This window comes from Ranitomeya variabilis, chromosome 2 (genome assembly GCF_051348905.1).
Source record: "Ranitomeya variabilis isolate aRanVar5 chromosome 2, aRanVar5.hap1, whole genome shotgun sequence".
NCBI classification, from domain to species: domain Eukaryota; kingdom Metazoa; phylum Chordata; class Amphibia; order Anura; family Dendrobatidae; genus Ranitomeya; species Ranitomeya variabilis.
The window spans coordinates 689,612,919-689,626,720 of record NC_135233.1 but is presented as its reverse complement, the minus strand read 5'-3'; the positions used below and the strand labels follow the sequence as shown (position 1 = coordinate 689,626,720).

General features: G+C 42.5%; 1 protein-coding gene across 1 annotated transcript in view; it reads left to right on the top strand.

The window, feature by feature from the left end:
• The window catches only part of LOC143809838 (enoyl-[acyl-carrier-protein] reductase, mitochondrial-like), a 215,804-nt gene extending 202,227 nt beyond the window's left edge, over positions 1 to 13,577 (top strand). Inside the window, exons 9-10 of the mRNA XM_077292831.1 lie at positions 5,010 to 5,082; positions 13,180 to 13,577. Of these exons, the coding sequence (XP_077148946.1) occupies positions 5,010 to 5,082; positions 13,180 to 13,343 (237 nt within the window). The 3' untranslated portion in view covers positions 13,344 to 13,577. The remainder of the gene's footprint in view (positions 1 to 5,009; positions 5,083 to 13,179) is intronic.
• The last annotated feature ends 225 nt before the right edge of the window (positions 13,578 to 13,802 follow it).

Genomic DNA, 13,802 nt, shown 5'->3' with positions numbered 1-13,802 from the left:
TATATATATATATATATATATATATATATATATATATATATATATATATATATACACTCACCGGCCACTTTATTAGGTACACCACGCTAGTAACGGGTTGGACCCCTTTTGCCTTCAGAACTGCCTCAATTCTTCGTGGTATAGATTCAACAAGGTGCTGGAAGCATTCCTCAGAGATTTTGGTCCATATTGACATGATGGCATCACACAGTTGCCGCAGATTTGTCGGCTGCACATCCCTGATGCGAATCTCCCGTTCCACCACATCCCAAAGATTTTATGTTGTTTACGCCAAATTCTGACCCTACCATCCGAATGTCGCAGCAGAAATCGAGACTCATCAGACCAAGCAACGTTTTTCCAATCTTCTACTGTCCAATTTCGATGAGCTTGTACAAATTGTAGCCTCAGTTTCCTGTTCTTAGCTGAAAGGAGTGGTACCCGGTGTGGTCTTCTGCTGCTGTAGCCCATCTGCCTCAAAGTTCGACGCACTGTGCGTTCAGAGATGCTCTTAGGCCTACCTTGGTTGTAACGGGTGGCGATTTGAGTCACTGTTGCCTTTCTATCAGCTCGAACCAGTCTGCCCATTCTCCTCTGACCTCTGGCATCAACAAGGCATTTCCGCCCACAGAACTGCCGCTCACTGGATTTTTTTTCTTTTTCGGACCATTCTCTGTAAACCCTAGAGATGGTTGTGCGTGAAAATCCCAGTAGATCAGCAGTTTCTGAAATCCTCAGACCAGCCCTTCTGGCACCAACAACCATGCCACGTTCAAAGGCACTCAAATCACCTTTCTTCCCCATACTGATGCTCGGTTTGAACTGCAGGAGATTGTCTTGACCATGTCTACATGCCTAAATGCACTGAGTTGCCGCCATGTGATTGGCTGATTAGAAATTAAGTGTTAACAAGAAGTTGGACAGGTGTACCTAATAAAGTGGCCAGTGAGTGTATATATATATATAATGATAGAAAAAAATCATAATGTAGTAAAGGGAAATAGTTTACACACATGAAGCACATTAACACTTGATGCAAAGATAAATACCCCCAAATATTGTAGTACCCTAAGACCAGGGAAAAGATATGCTATTACTGGATCTGTGATCCCTTCCCTCGAGCAGGCAGCTTGAATCTTGTGGAAAACACCCTCTCTTGCGCTGCTGAACTCCTGGTCAAAAGCACTCTACTGCTCGTTATATGAAAACCAACCCATCTTTATGTTTAGTACCGGACCCTGGAAGTCTCTGTGCCCTAGGGACTGATGCCAGGGCCGGCTCCAGGTTTTTGAGGGCCCCGGGCGAAAGAGTCTCAGTGCCCCCCCCCCCTTTAACACATACCACGATTCATGATGCCCAGATACAGCAGAGAAATATAGGTATAGTACAATGCCAGATTTCACTTCTTACATGAGTGATAGCTATTGTAAATTCTGCAGTGTATATATACAGGGGAGTGATGGTACTGTGCACGGTATATATACAGGGGCGTGATGGTACTGTGCAGTGTATATATAAAGGGGAGAGGTACTGTGCGGAGTATATATAGAGGGGAGTGGTACTGTGCAGAGTATATATACAGGGGAGAGGTACCGTGCAGTGTATATATACAGGGGAGAGGTACTGTGCGGAGTATATATACAGGGGAGAGGTACTGTGCAGTGTATATATACAGGGGAGAGGTACTGTGCAGTGTATATATACAGGGGAGAGGTACTGTGCGGTGTATATATACAGGACAGGAGGAGTGGTACTGTGCAGTGTACAGTATATATACAGGAGGAGTGGTACTGTGCAGTGTATATATACAGGGGAGAGGTACTGTGCAGTGTATATATACAGGGGAGAGGTACTGTGCGGTGTATATATACAGGGGAGAGGTACTGTGCGGTGTATATATACAGGGGAGAGGTACTGTGCGGTGTATATATACAGGGGAGTGGTACTGTGCAGTGTATGTACTTCAACAGCCGCCCAGCCCAGGCCCCCAGCACCTATCCTGTATATATATTATATACACTGTATCTATACAGGCTGTGCTGGGGGCCTGGGCTGGGCGGCTGCTGTAGTATATATATATATATATATATATATATATATGTCAGCTGCAGCCACCCAGCCCATGGCCGCCCCAGGTCACCCAGACTGTCAGAATATACAGCGATATAGCATGGCACTCACTCAGGTGCCGGTAGCAGCTCCTCCAGTCCGGAATCTGCCTGTGCCTGATTAGTTCAGCACTGCACAGTGCACACAGCCAGGAGAGCAGAGCAGGAGAACTCTCCGCCGAAAATGTCACGCTGGCTGTGTCCTTAACCCCTATGTGCCTGGCCCTGCACTGACTGAGAAGATGCTTGTGCCAGGCAGGGCAAATTGAAAGGGTAGAAAGGGTTAAAGCAGCCAGATGGATGTATGACTGCGTGAGTGGGCCCCCCTGTCTTGTCAGGGCCCCGGCACTTGCCCGGGTGCTGACGCCGGCCCTGACTGATGCCCTGTGTTTTGCAGCTTGTACTAGCAGAGAGTCCATGCTCCTCTCTTCTGCTTGCGGACCTCCATCTTGCTACTTCTTCCTACATCTTTTCTGCTTGACACATGGCAACCTGTCAGAAGCATCTCCTCCCCTCTGAGGGATCGTGCACATCTCCAGGTGCAGGCTAAAGTGATCGATCTCCCAGTAAGGGATTGGATAATCTGTGTGGATGCAGTTTTTCCCAGCAGAGGAACCAGCCCTCACCATAACTAGCAATACATACACTCACCGGCCACTTTATTAGGTACACCATGCTAGTAACGGGTTGGACCCCCTTTTGCCTTCAGAACTGCCTCAATTCTTCGTGGCATAGATGCAACAAGGTGCTGGAAGCATTCCTCAGAGATTTTGGTCCATATTGACATGATGGCATCACACAGTTGCCGCAGATTTGTCGGCTGCACATCCCAAAGATGCTCCATACAAGGCAGGATGGATCCATGCTTTCATGTTGTTTACGCCAAATTCTGACCCTACCATCCAAATGTCGCAGCAGAAATCGAGACTCATCAGACCAAGCAACGTTTTTCCAATCTTCTACTGTCCAATTTCGATGAGCTTGTACAAATTGTAGCCTCAGTTTCCTGTTCTTAGCTGAAAGGAGTGGTACCCGGTGTGGTCTTCTGCTGCTGTAGCCCATCTGCCTCAAAGTTCGACGCACTGTGCATTCAGAGATGCTCTTAGGCCTACCTTGGTTGTAACGGGTGGCGATTTGAGTCACTGTTGCCTTTCTATCAGCTCGAACCAGTCTGCCCATTCTCCTCTGACCTCTGGCATCAACAAGGCATTTCCGCCCACAGAACTGCCGCTCACTGGATTTTTTTTCTTTTTCGGACCATTCTCTGTAAACCCTAGAGATGGTTGTGCGTGAAAATCCCAGTAGATCAGCAGTTTCTGAAATACTCAGACCAGCCCTTCTGGCACCAACAACCATGCCACGTTCAAAGGCACTCAAATCACCTTTCTTCCCCATACTGATGCTCGGTTTGAACTGCAGGAGATTGTCTTGACCATGTCTACATGCCTAAATGCACTGAGTTGCCGCCATGTGATTGGCTGATTAGAAATTAAGTGTTAACAAGAAGTTGGACAGGTGTACCTAATAAAGTGGCCAGTGAGTGTGTGTATATATATATATATAAGTATATCACACATGCAGGTATTTTGTGACGCTACAGACACGAGCAGCACACAGACGTTGAGTATTTGGTTAGTTTTATACTGCAGAATTTGTAAATCAAAACCAGGAGTGGGTGAAACATGCAGAAGTGTTGCACTTGTTTCTATTATACTTTTGCTCTGACTGTTCCACTCCTGGTTTTGGCTTTTGAATACGAAGGTGAAAAACTCAAATACTCAACATGCGCATGTGGGTTTAGGGTGTGTTTGCATTATGGAGCTTGAAATGGGATACATACAATCCTAGGGGACCTTAGAGTGATCTACACATCTTTTCAAGATAGTTGAAGGCTTTGCAGTTCTTTTGATTCATTGCAAATCAAATTTTTCAAAAAAAGGAAAAAGAATTTTGCAAAGCTGGTTAGCTTGAATTTCAAAAGATTTGTTTATCTCTAATGTTTTCCCAATAATCAGAGAGGTTGGTTTATTAATGAACATGTATTTGTCGTAGCAGTTTTTATGGTAATAGTTATCTGTGCGTATTTATGTGTACATTGATGTAGATGGTGTTTCCACAGAAATTGGAGCAGAAAATGTTGTCATTACTAGAGATGAGCAAACCTTTCAAGGTTCGCTTTGGTTCTGCAAACATCCCGATGAAAAATAAAGTGTTCCTCATTTTTTAACCCTTCTAAAAAAATGTTTAAAAGTAATGCTGCCATAAAGTGGAAGTAAAAAATATAATAGATTATATATATCTATCTCTCTCTATATCTATATCTATCTATACCTATATCATGTGGTACATGTTGTTTATTGTTTTCTGCAGTATGACTTTTTTGAGGGCATAAAAATTCTAAGTTCAAAAATTGAGTTTTTCTAAATTTGTCAAATTTTCGATATTTTCATAAATAAGCGCTAGTCATATAGACCTAACTTTACCACTATCATGAAGTCAAATGTGTCATGAAAAAGCAATGTCAGAATCACTGAGATATGGTGAATCATTCCAGATTTATTACTTCATAAATTGACACTGGTCAGGAAAATTAAAACCGGCTGTGGCATGAAGGTGTTGAAGGAATTTACCTACTATTAGATTTGGTGGAGTCCAACCACTGAAACCGGAATTGTTGCCTGGGATTTGGATCTCTGGTATTTTTCCAAAAACTGCATCATTTCCAACTCTTAAAATTGCTGTTTGAGTGTCATATTTTATTTCCCGACATTACCTACAGCAATCTAGCAGCGCCATTGTTCAGACTTTGAGTCTATAATATTGATACAAATTATACTTATTTTACTAGAATTTTCTGACTGTCTTCTGAACATAAAATTATCAACATTTGCTTTATTTTAGAAAGCATTAATATTTAAAAACATGAAAGTATGTGGCTTTTGGATGACACAATGGAAGCGAAACCACATGCATGGTAAGTAAACATGAAGCACTAGTACAGTCAGTCCATTGTGTTATAGATGTTTGGAATCAAATAGACATCTATATACTGTATCTGAACTTCATATGAACATTCACAGCAATAGTCTCCAACAATATGCTTTTTAGTGAAAAATATAATGGGTGAGTGCAAAGGAGGAGGATCAAGGTCAGCTGTGAAATCACCTTTTATGAATGGTGAATTCTGTGCTATCAGCATTGTATAGAGGTGTTACTTATTATTGTAGTCCTGCCTGTGATAATAATGAGTCTTATGAAAAGCTTTCAGTAAAGAACATGGCTTATGTCTAAAATAGCTACAGAGAAGAGGTGAAGAAGGGGAGATAGAGAGCGAGGGAGAGAAAGAGAGAGAACAACACCCAGGGTTCCCAGGAGTGATCTGCACTAAACATGAGCTACAGATATTTTAACAACTTACACATTGTAATAAGCAACCTGTAAGGCAAAATCTGGAAAATATTGGCTCCATGGAAGGCAGAAGTGAGCAGGACTGAAACACATCCAAGAAAGAAAAGAAGAAACCAGGATTCAAGAGGAATTTTAGATGACAAGCGAGAACTGTACAACACAGGCTGCATGCAGCAAAGAATGTCAAGTCTGACAGACCCCAGAGCTGAACATCAAGAAGTAAAGACATTTTGCTACATCTCTCTACATCTCCAAACCCTATAGATTCCCTCTAGAGGACAAGCCCAAAAGGAAATTTGAAAATAAATCACATTTTGGACACAGAGAATCCTAGCTTTGTAACTGAGCCTAGTATAGAGGTCAGTATTGTAGCAGCAGCGGCTTGGGCGACATGAGATAACATATCGATAGATCACAAGAGCATGAGTGCAGGAAAGACCATAAAACACTCCACCATCAGGCAAAAAGCAGAAATCAATTTTCCTTAAGGAAGAAGATAAGAGAAAGACACGTGTCATCTTCTATAGCGAGTAGCCTTCCGCCTGGCATACAGCCCTGTGCAAACACTACACTGCGTGCAGAATTATTAGGCAAGTTGTATTTTGATCACATGATACTTTTTATACATGTTGTCCTACTTCAAGCTGTTCAGGCTTGAGAGCCAACTACCAATTAAGTAAATCAGGTGATGTGCATCTCTGTAATGAGGAGGGGTGTTGTCTAATGACATCAAAACCCTATATAATGTGTGCTTAATTATTGGGCAACTTCCTTTTCTTTGGCAAAATGGGTCAGAAGAGAAATTTGGCGGGCTCTGAAAAGTCCAAAATTGTGAGATGTCTTGCAGAGGGATGCAGCAGTCTTGAAATTGCCAAACTTTTGAAGTGTGATTACCGAACAATCAAGCGTTTCATGGCAAATAGCCAACAGGGTCGCAAGAAGCGTGTTGGGCAAAAAAGGCGCAAAATAACTGCCCATGAATTGAGGAAAATCAAGCGTGAAGCTGCCAAGATGCCATTTGCCACCAGTTTTTCCATATTTCAGAGCTGCAATGTTACTGGAGTAACAAAAAGAACAAGGTGTGCAGTACTCAGGGACATGGCCAATTTAAGGAAGGCTGATAAACGACCACCTTTGAACAAGAAACATAAGATAAAACGTCAAGACTGGGCCAAGAAATATCTTAAAACTGACTTTTCAAAGGTTTTATGGACTGATGAAATGAGAGTGACTTTTGATGGGCCAGAGGCTGGATCAGTAAAGGGCAGAGAGCTGCACTCCGACTCAGACACCAGCAAGGTGGAGGTGGGTTACTGGTATGGGCTGGTATCATCAAAGATGAACTTGTGGGACCTTTTCGAGTTGAGGATGGAGTGAAGCTCAACTCCCAGACCTACTGCCAGTTTCTGGAAGACAACTTCTTCAAGCAGTGGTACAGGAAGAAGTTGGTATCGTTCAAAAAAAACATGATTTTCATGTAGGACAATGCTCCATCACATGCCTCCAACTACTCCACAGCGTGGCTGGCCAGTAAAGGTCTCAAAGAAGAAAAAATAATGACATGGCTCCCTTTTCACCTGATCTGAACTCCATAGAGAACCTGTGGTCCCTCATAAAATGTGAGATCTACAGGGAGGGAAAACAGTACACCTCTCAGAACAGTGTCTGGGAGGCTGTGGTGGCTGCTGCACGCAATGGTGATCATAAACAGATCAAGCAACTGACAGAATCTTTGAATGGAAGTCTGTTGAGTGTCATCATAAAGAAAGGTGGCTATATTGGTCATTAATTTTGGGGGGGTTTGTTTTTTGAATGTTAGAAATGTTTATTTCTAAATTTTGTGCAGTGATATTGGTTTACCTGGTGGAAATAAACAAGTGAGATGGGAATTTATTTGGTTTTTATTAAGTTGCCTAATAATTCTGCACAGTAATAGTTACCTGCACAAACAGATATTCTCCTAAGATAGCCAAATCTAAAAAAAAACCACTCCAACTTCCAAAAATATTAAGCTTTGATATTTATGAGTCTTTTGGGTTGATTGAGAACATAGTTGTTGATCAATAATAAAAATAATCCTCTAAAATACAACTTGCCTAATAATTCTGCACACAGTGTATAAAAACATTTTAAAATGTGGCATCAGCAGGGGCCGACAAATCAGAGTAAAAGACCCACAGAATGACTACGTCACAATCACCATTAATTTATACCACTCTGGCATAATAGTCATGTCGGACAATGAGGGCATCCTTCAGGCGTTTGAAGAAATATTTCTTCACATTAAAGTCAAGGCTCAAACACAAAGAGGTAAGGCCAGCATGTAGGAACAGTGAAGAGCAGATTTCTACAGAGTGGACCACCAGAGATCCCCCTGCTGCCCAAAGCCCTAATCATGCTCCCCCCCCCCCACACTAGAGATCCCCATAGATTGCCTGTTACAGCTGGAGAGGAGCTTTACAATATTTAAGGAGCAACTCCAAAGACAAATAACCACACAGATGCAGAGATAACCAGACTAAAGTGTGTACTAGACTCAGCAGTCCAGGAAATCAAACTTGAACTGCGGCAAGAAAATGCAAAACGAAGAGGAGAGATAGCAAAGTTAAAGAGCTGGACACCACCCGTAACCCAAGAGGGGGACCCAGGGAAGAGGAGAGTTGCAGACAAAGTGAGAGCCAACAACAATAACACCACTAACTTAAATAACCACCTAAATATAGAGAGCAATGCAGAAAGTAACCGAGAAATATAGGGTGGTCCAGAGCCAAATATAAAAACCCCAAGTCAAGAATGACAGCGGGCCCCCACAATATGACAGAGTAGCAAACAGAATGCAAACAAAAGACTACATGGGAGAAGCCAATCACCACATCCTGATACAGTCCAGATTATAGACCTACAATAATAATAATAATAATCTTTATTTTTATATAGCGCTAACATATTACGCAGCGCTTTACAGTTTGCACACATTATCATCGCTGTCCCCGATGGGGCTCACAATCTAAATTCCCTATCAGTATGTCTTTGGAATGTGGGAGGAAACCGGAGTGCCCGGAGGAAACCCACGCAAACACGGAGAGAACATACAAACTCTTTGCAGATGTTGTCCAAGGTGGGATTAGAACCCAGGACTCCAGCGCTGCAAGGCTGCTGTGCTAACCACTGCGCCACCGTGCTGCCCATGCGTCACCGTGCTGCCTACAATAGAAAATACCTCAAAACAACGTGACTTTTCCCAAGAAAAAGGGTTTCCAAAATCCACTGCTCATCTATAGAAGAAGCAACAGCCGTAATAAATAATATATATTGAACAATTGTGCCAGCTAGCAAAGCCTACAAGACAAAAGTTCCCAGGCTGTAAGGTCATCCTGTCATCTCTGCTGGCAAGAAAAGATGTCCCCAGACACATCACCCAATACATCAAAGAGCTAGCAGCCAAGACCACCTTGACACCAGACATCGCTCACAACATCCTGCCATAAATCTCTATCACCTGTATGATGATAAACATCTCAACAACCAAGGAATCAGAGTTCTTGTCTACGAACTCAAAGACATAGTGCTAAACAGAGTCGAGTGACCTGGACCACCCACATGAATCAAAAACCTCTAGAAAGAGCACTACCAACACATAGACCTAAAACTGACTATGCTCAGCAAACTGGAAACTGTGAACTGTACCCAAAATTAGGCCATGGGAAACACAAACCATGGAATACACAACCCTCCCCATACAGAGTAGAGCAATTACTGATATGGAGGTGATAAAGACCACGCTCACAATGTCACATTTAATCATCAGTAGCTGCAATATCCATGACCTGAAAACTTCAGCCTTGGGATGTAAGAACGGCAATCCAGACTTCAATCAAAAACTGAAAAATATTGATATACAGATCCTCCTGGAAACATGGACTGAAGCAGGTAATCAATCCCTTGTCCTCACTGGATACAGAGGGCACTCTGTCCCTCTGAGTTGACTTGGAGAGAAAACACTGACGTCCTCCAACAGCACCAAAGAGGAAGATAGCCGACAGCTATAGCTCCAAGCTTCAACAGGGAGAAATGCAAATATAACCGGCGATTCCCAGAAGCAGCCAGGATGTCAATAAACACCCAGGTCCAGGTGTATTAATTAAAGCCAGGGGAGGTTGCCACTGGATCCAAGAGTCTGAAGGAATAGGAAGGCATCTGCAAAGCTAACCGCAGAGACCTTCTGCAACCAGATGCTATGCGATTGTCTGCCGTCTCTGACACACCCGTGACATCACCTTCCATGACATCAAGGTGAAATTTCCGATGAATACTGATGACCTCATGCTGTTATCACTGAGAAAAGCATACAAGATCACTTGAAAACCCCACATGGGCACTGCCAATTAACTGGAAGAAAGCTAATATGTTTTTTCCAGAAAAGAAAGAAGAAACCAGCTGCCCATCTCCCTTCATAATAGACAACTGTCCACTTTCAGAAACCAACAAGCACTCCTACCTGGGCCTAGAACTCAGTTGATCAGGGAGCTTTAAGCAAGCCATAGAGTTGTTGAAAGACAAGGATTTCAAAGACTTCTATGCCATCAGAAAACAACTGTACCATCTCAAGGCACCTGTATCCGTCTGGCTAAAATGCTTTGATACCATAATTGCCCCAATCCTTCAGTATGGTAGCAAAGTTTGAGGCACTCAAACTGGTCACAGTGGGACACTAGGTCAACAGAAATATTCCACCTAGGTTCGGCAAACACCTTGTCTAAGTCAATCAGAGCAAATCAAACAGCGAATGTGAAGCAGAATTGGGCAGATTTCCACTACACCTAGAAATCCTGAAGAAAGTGCTATCATTCAAGACTCATCTACAAAGTAGTAGCTCAGCTTCTATCATCAGAAATCCTTGCTACATCAGGAAGCCCAAGTAGAACAAAGCCCCCCAACAAACCACCCAAAACCAGCCTAACCAAGCCACCAATCTGCATGGCTTGACAAAAAGCAAAATCCAGAAGATGGTACACAAAGGCAAAGTGGAATATCTCAGCGTCTTGTGGAGCAACATGAACAAATCACAGAAATTGATGATATACAGACTGAGTGCCCACAGCCTACTCACTGAATCTGGACACAGGGCTGCCGCTAGAAATTTAAAGGGCACCATACTGGCAAAATCTTCAGGCCCCCTTGAGACTCCGCCCAGCTCCACCTACACCCCTCGAATCTTCCACAGTCCTACCTCTCACTCTTGGAAAAACTAAACTTCTGCACCACATTCTCACCAATCAGATTAACAGTTCCCATCAAACACCAGATCACATAAATAGCCAGCAGCTTTTGTTCTGGCCAAAAGATTTTTTTAGCCACCACCAGGACAAGGTAGACTCTCTTGGCCAGGTACTACTTTACTCTAACCTATTAAACATTTCTTAAAATATCCCAAAAACTGTTTAGGCATATTTTTATATATTTTTCTTTAAGAGAACGTCACAATTTTATTTTTTAAATGACCATTAATACCACATACAAGAGACAAATACCATCACACCATGACCTGAACACATATTACCACCATATAGTGACCAAATACTACCACATACAAGGGAAAAATACAGCCATACCATGACCAGATCACATATTACCATCACTTAGTGACCAAATAATAAGCCATACAAGTAGCCAATACTGCCAAGCCATGACCAGACCACATATTACCACCAACTATCAACTGAATAATACCACATACAAGGAATAAATACAGCCACATCATGACCAGACCACATATTGCCACCACATAATGACCGAATACTACAATACTGATCACTAATTAACAAAATAATACAAAGTGCCATTATATACAGAATCTCTATTTACTGTAAATGTACAGGTAATACAGTGATCACCAGTGAGATACACAGGAGCTCTGTATATAGTGTCAGTGTACAGGTAATACAGTGATCACTAGTGACATTATACACAGGAGTTCTGTATATAGTGTCAGTGTACAGGTAACACACTGACTCACTAGTGACATTATGCACATGAGCTCTGTACACAGTATATAGTGTATAATATCAGTGTACATGTAACACACCGACTCACCAGTGAAGTCTCTAGCTGAATTCCTTCATATTTGCTTTTCTTTTTCATGCAGCGCTGAATGCCATTACTTTTTCCAGCCAGGACTCGTCTCTGTATAAAATAACAGTTATCCAGAGCACATTCCCCAGTTTTCTGCTTTCTTCTACACTACACCTCTGAATACAAACGTGCACAAACCATTAATATATAATTATTGTGCAACCCACCATTCAAAATACAAATTATAATGCACCACTGTGTCTCCACTAACTATAAATAGCCACTTTCCCCACCTAATAAATCTATAAATTAATTAGCCCCTGTACTGTTTCCCCCAATTCATTACCAGTCACTACATCCTCAACGGCCCCCACTATGTTCCTCCAACTCCCCCAATTCATTTTACATGCCCCTTCCACCACAATTCATTGTCATGTCTTCTCTCTCTCCCACCCTCTATTCATTATCGACTGTTATCTCCCACATTCAAAAAATCATTTACGCCCCCCACCCTCAAAGTTCATCACTATTTGCTCTCCCTCAGGTCATCATTTGCTCTCCCCACACCTTCAATTCATAATTTGCTCTCCCCATCCCCACCTTCAATTACTATCCCCCATCCCTCACCCTCAGTTCATCATTTGTAGTCCCCGTTCTCCCCTCACTTCATCATATGCACTCCTATTCACTCCCTCACTTAATCATTTTCAGTCCCCTTCATCCCCACTTTATCGTTTGTAGTCCACTGTCCCCCCCACTCCTCTCCACTTCATTATTTGCAGTCCCTCCTCAAACACACTTCATCACTTGCAAGTCCCCTTCCCCCACTTCATCATGTGCAGTTCCCTCCTCCTCCCCTCACCCATTTAATTAATTTTAAGAAAAAAATACAGAACTTTTTTCATACTTACCTTCCGGAAGATCCGCTACAGGCGCAGCTCTGCTCCTAGCATCCTCATACAATGTTGGCACATATGCACCGTCGCCTTAATGGAAGGCCAGAGAAGGCGAAGGGAGCTGGAGCTGCACAGTCATCAAGATTAGATGGCAGTGGAGCTCTGGGAGAAGCTCCCAGGCCCCAGTGCTGAAGTGTGTGCACTTTAGTGCACGATGGTGGCCAGTGAGCAGAAGCATAAGAGGCGGGGTATGGGCCCCCCTCTGTACTGATGCTCTCCGGGCCCCATACAGCAGTAAGGGTAGTAAAGCCCTGACAGCGGCCCTGTGTGGACATAACTACAATCCCTGAGAGCAGACTCTGCCATCAGTGCCTCCAGGAGACTGTGGAGGATGAAGCCCATTTCTTGCAGAGATTAACCAAAAACTCCAGTGAGGGACACTCACTTCAGGAGGCTCTCTCATCTTCTCCCAGACTTCACCACCATGGAGTAGGAAAAGAAACGACCCATACTACTGGGGGAAGGGGATGTAGAGCCTTTACTTGGTTTAGCGATTTTATAAAATGACAATCGTATTATAAACATGTGAGACCAGCCTTTTTATTTTTTTAAAGCAAATATTTAATTCAGATTGAAGACTGTACAAAACACCATGACTTCATATTCCCTTTTTTTTACCTTTCCTATCCTTGTAGATCTAACAAAGCTTAACATTATGGCTTCAGCGTTATCGGAGATGGTAAGAAGAGGACAACTTTTGGAGCCGATATGCACCGAAGTACCTTTCCAGGACTACAAAATAGCGCTACAAGCCTGCATGGATCCTTATAGTGTCAAACATATATTAATAATGAACTAATACAGAATGTATGTCTGCCATGTATAATTCAGAAAGAGTAGAAGTAATCTTCTACCCATTCTTCCAGGGCTGGCCAGACTTGAAAAAAAAACATTTAGATCTATTTATATTCTAATATTTACAAGTTTGAATGACACTAGACATTAGAAATTTTGATGTCTGCAGAATGTCAACTATGTCTTGCAAAATGGATATATTTAAAACTAGACAAAATAAAGTAAAGCAATTTCTCTATAAATCTGTTAATTTGTGTAATGGACACATGTTAGAAGTTCTGTATAAAAGCTGCTAGGGTAATGGGTTTGGGGAAAAAAGACAAATTGCTTTTATATGCTAGTAAAAAAAAAAGTGAACAGACCTCAATGAATCTGACTATAGGCTTAAAGCTCAAGCGTTTTTTTTTTCCAGTGCTGGAGTGGTGACTCCAATGTAAGGTTCCTGTCCCAACCCTTAAACTCT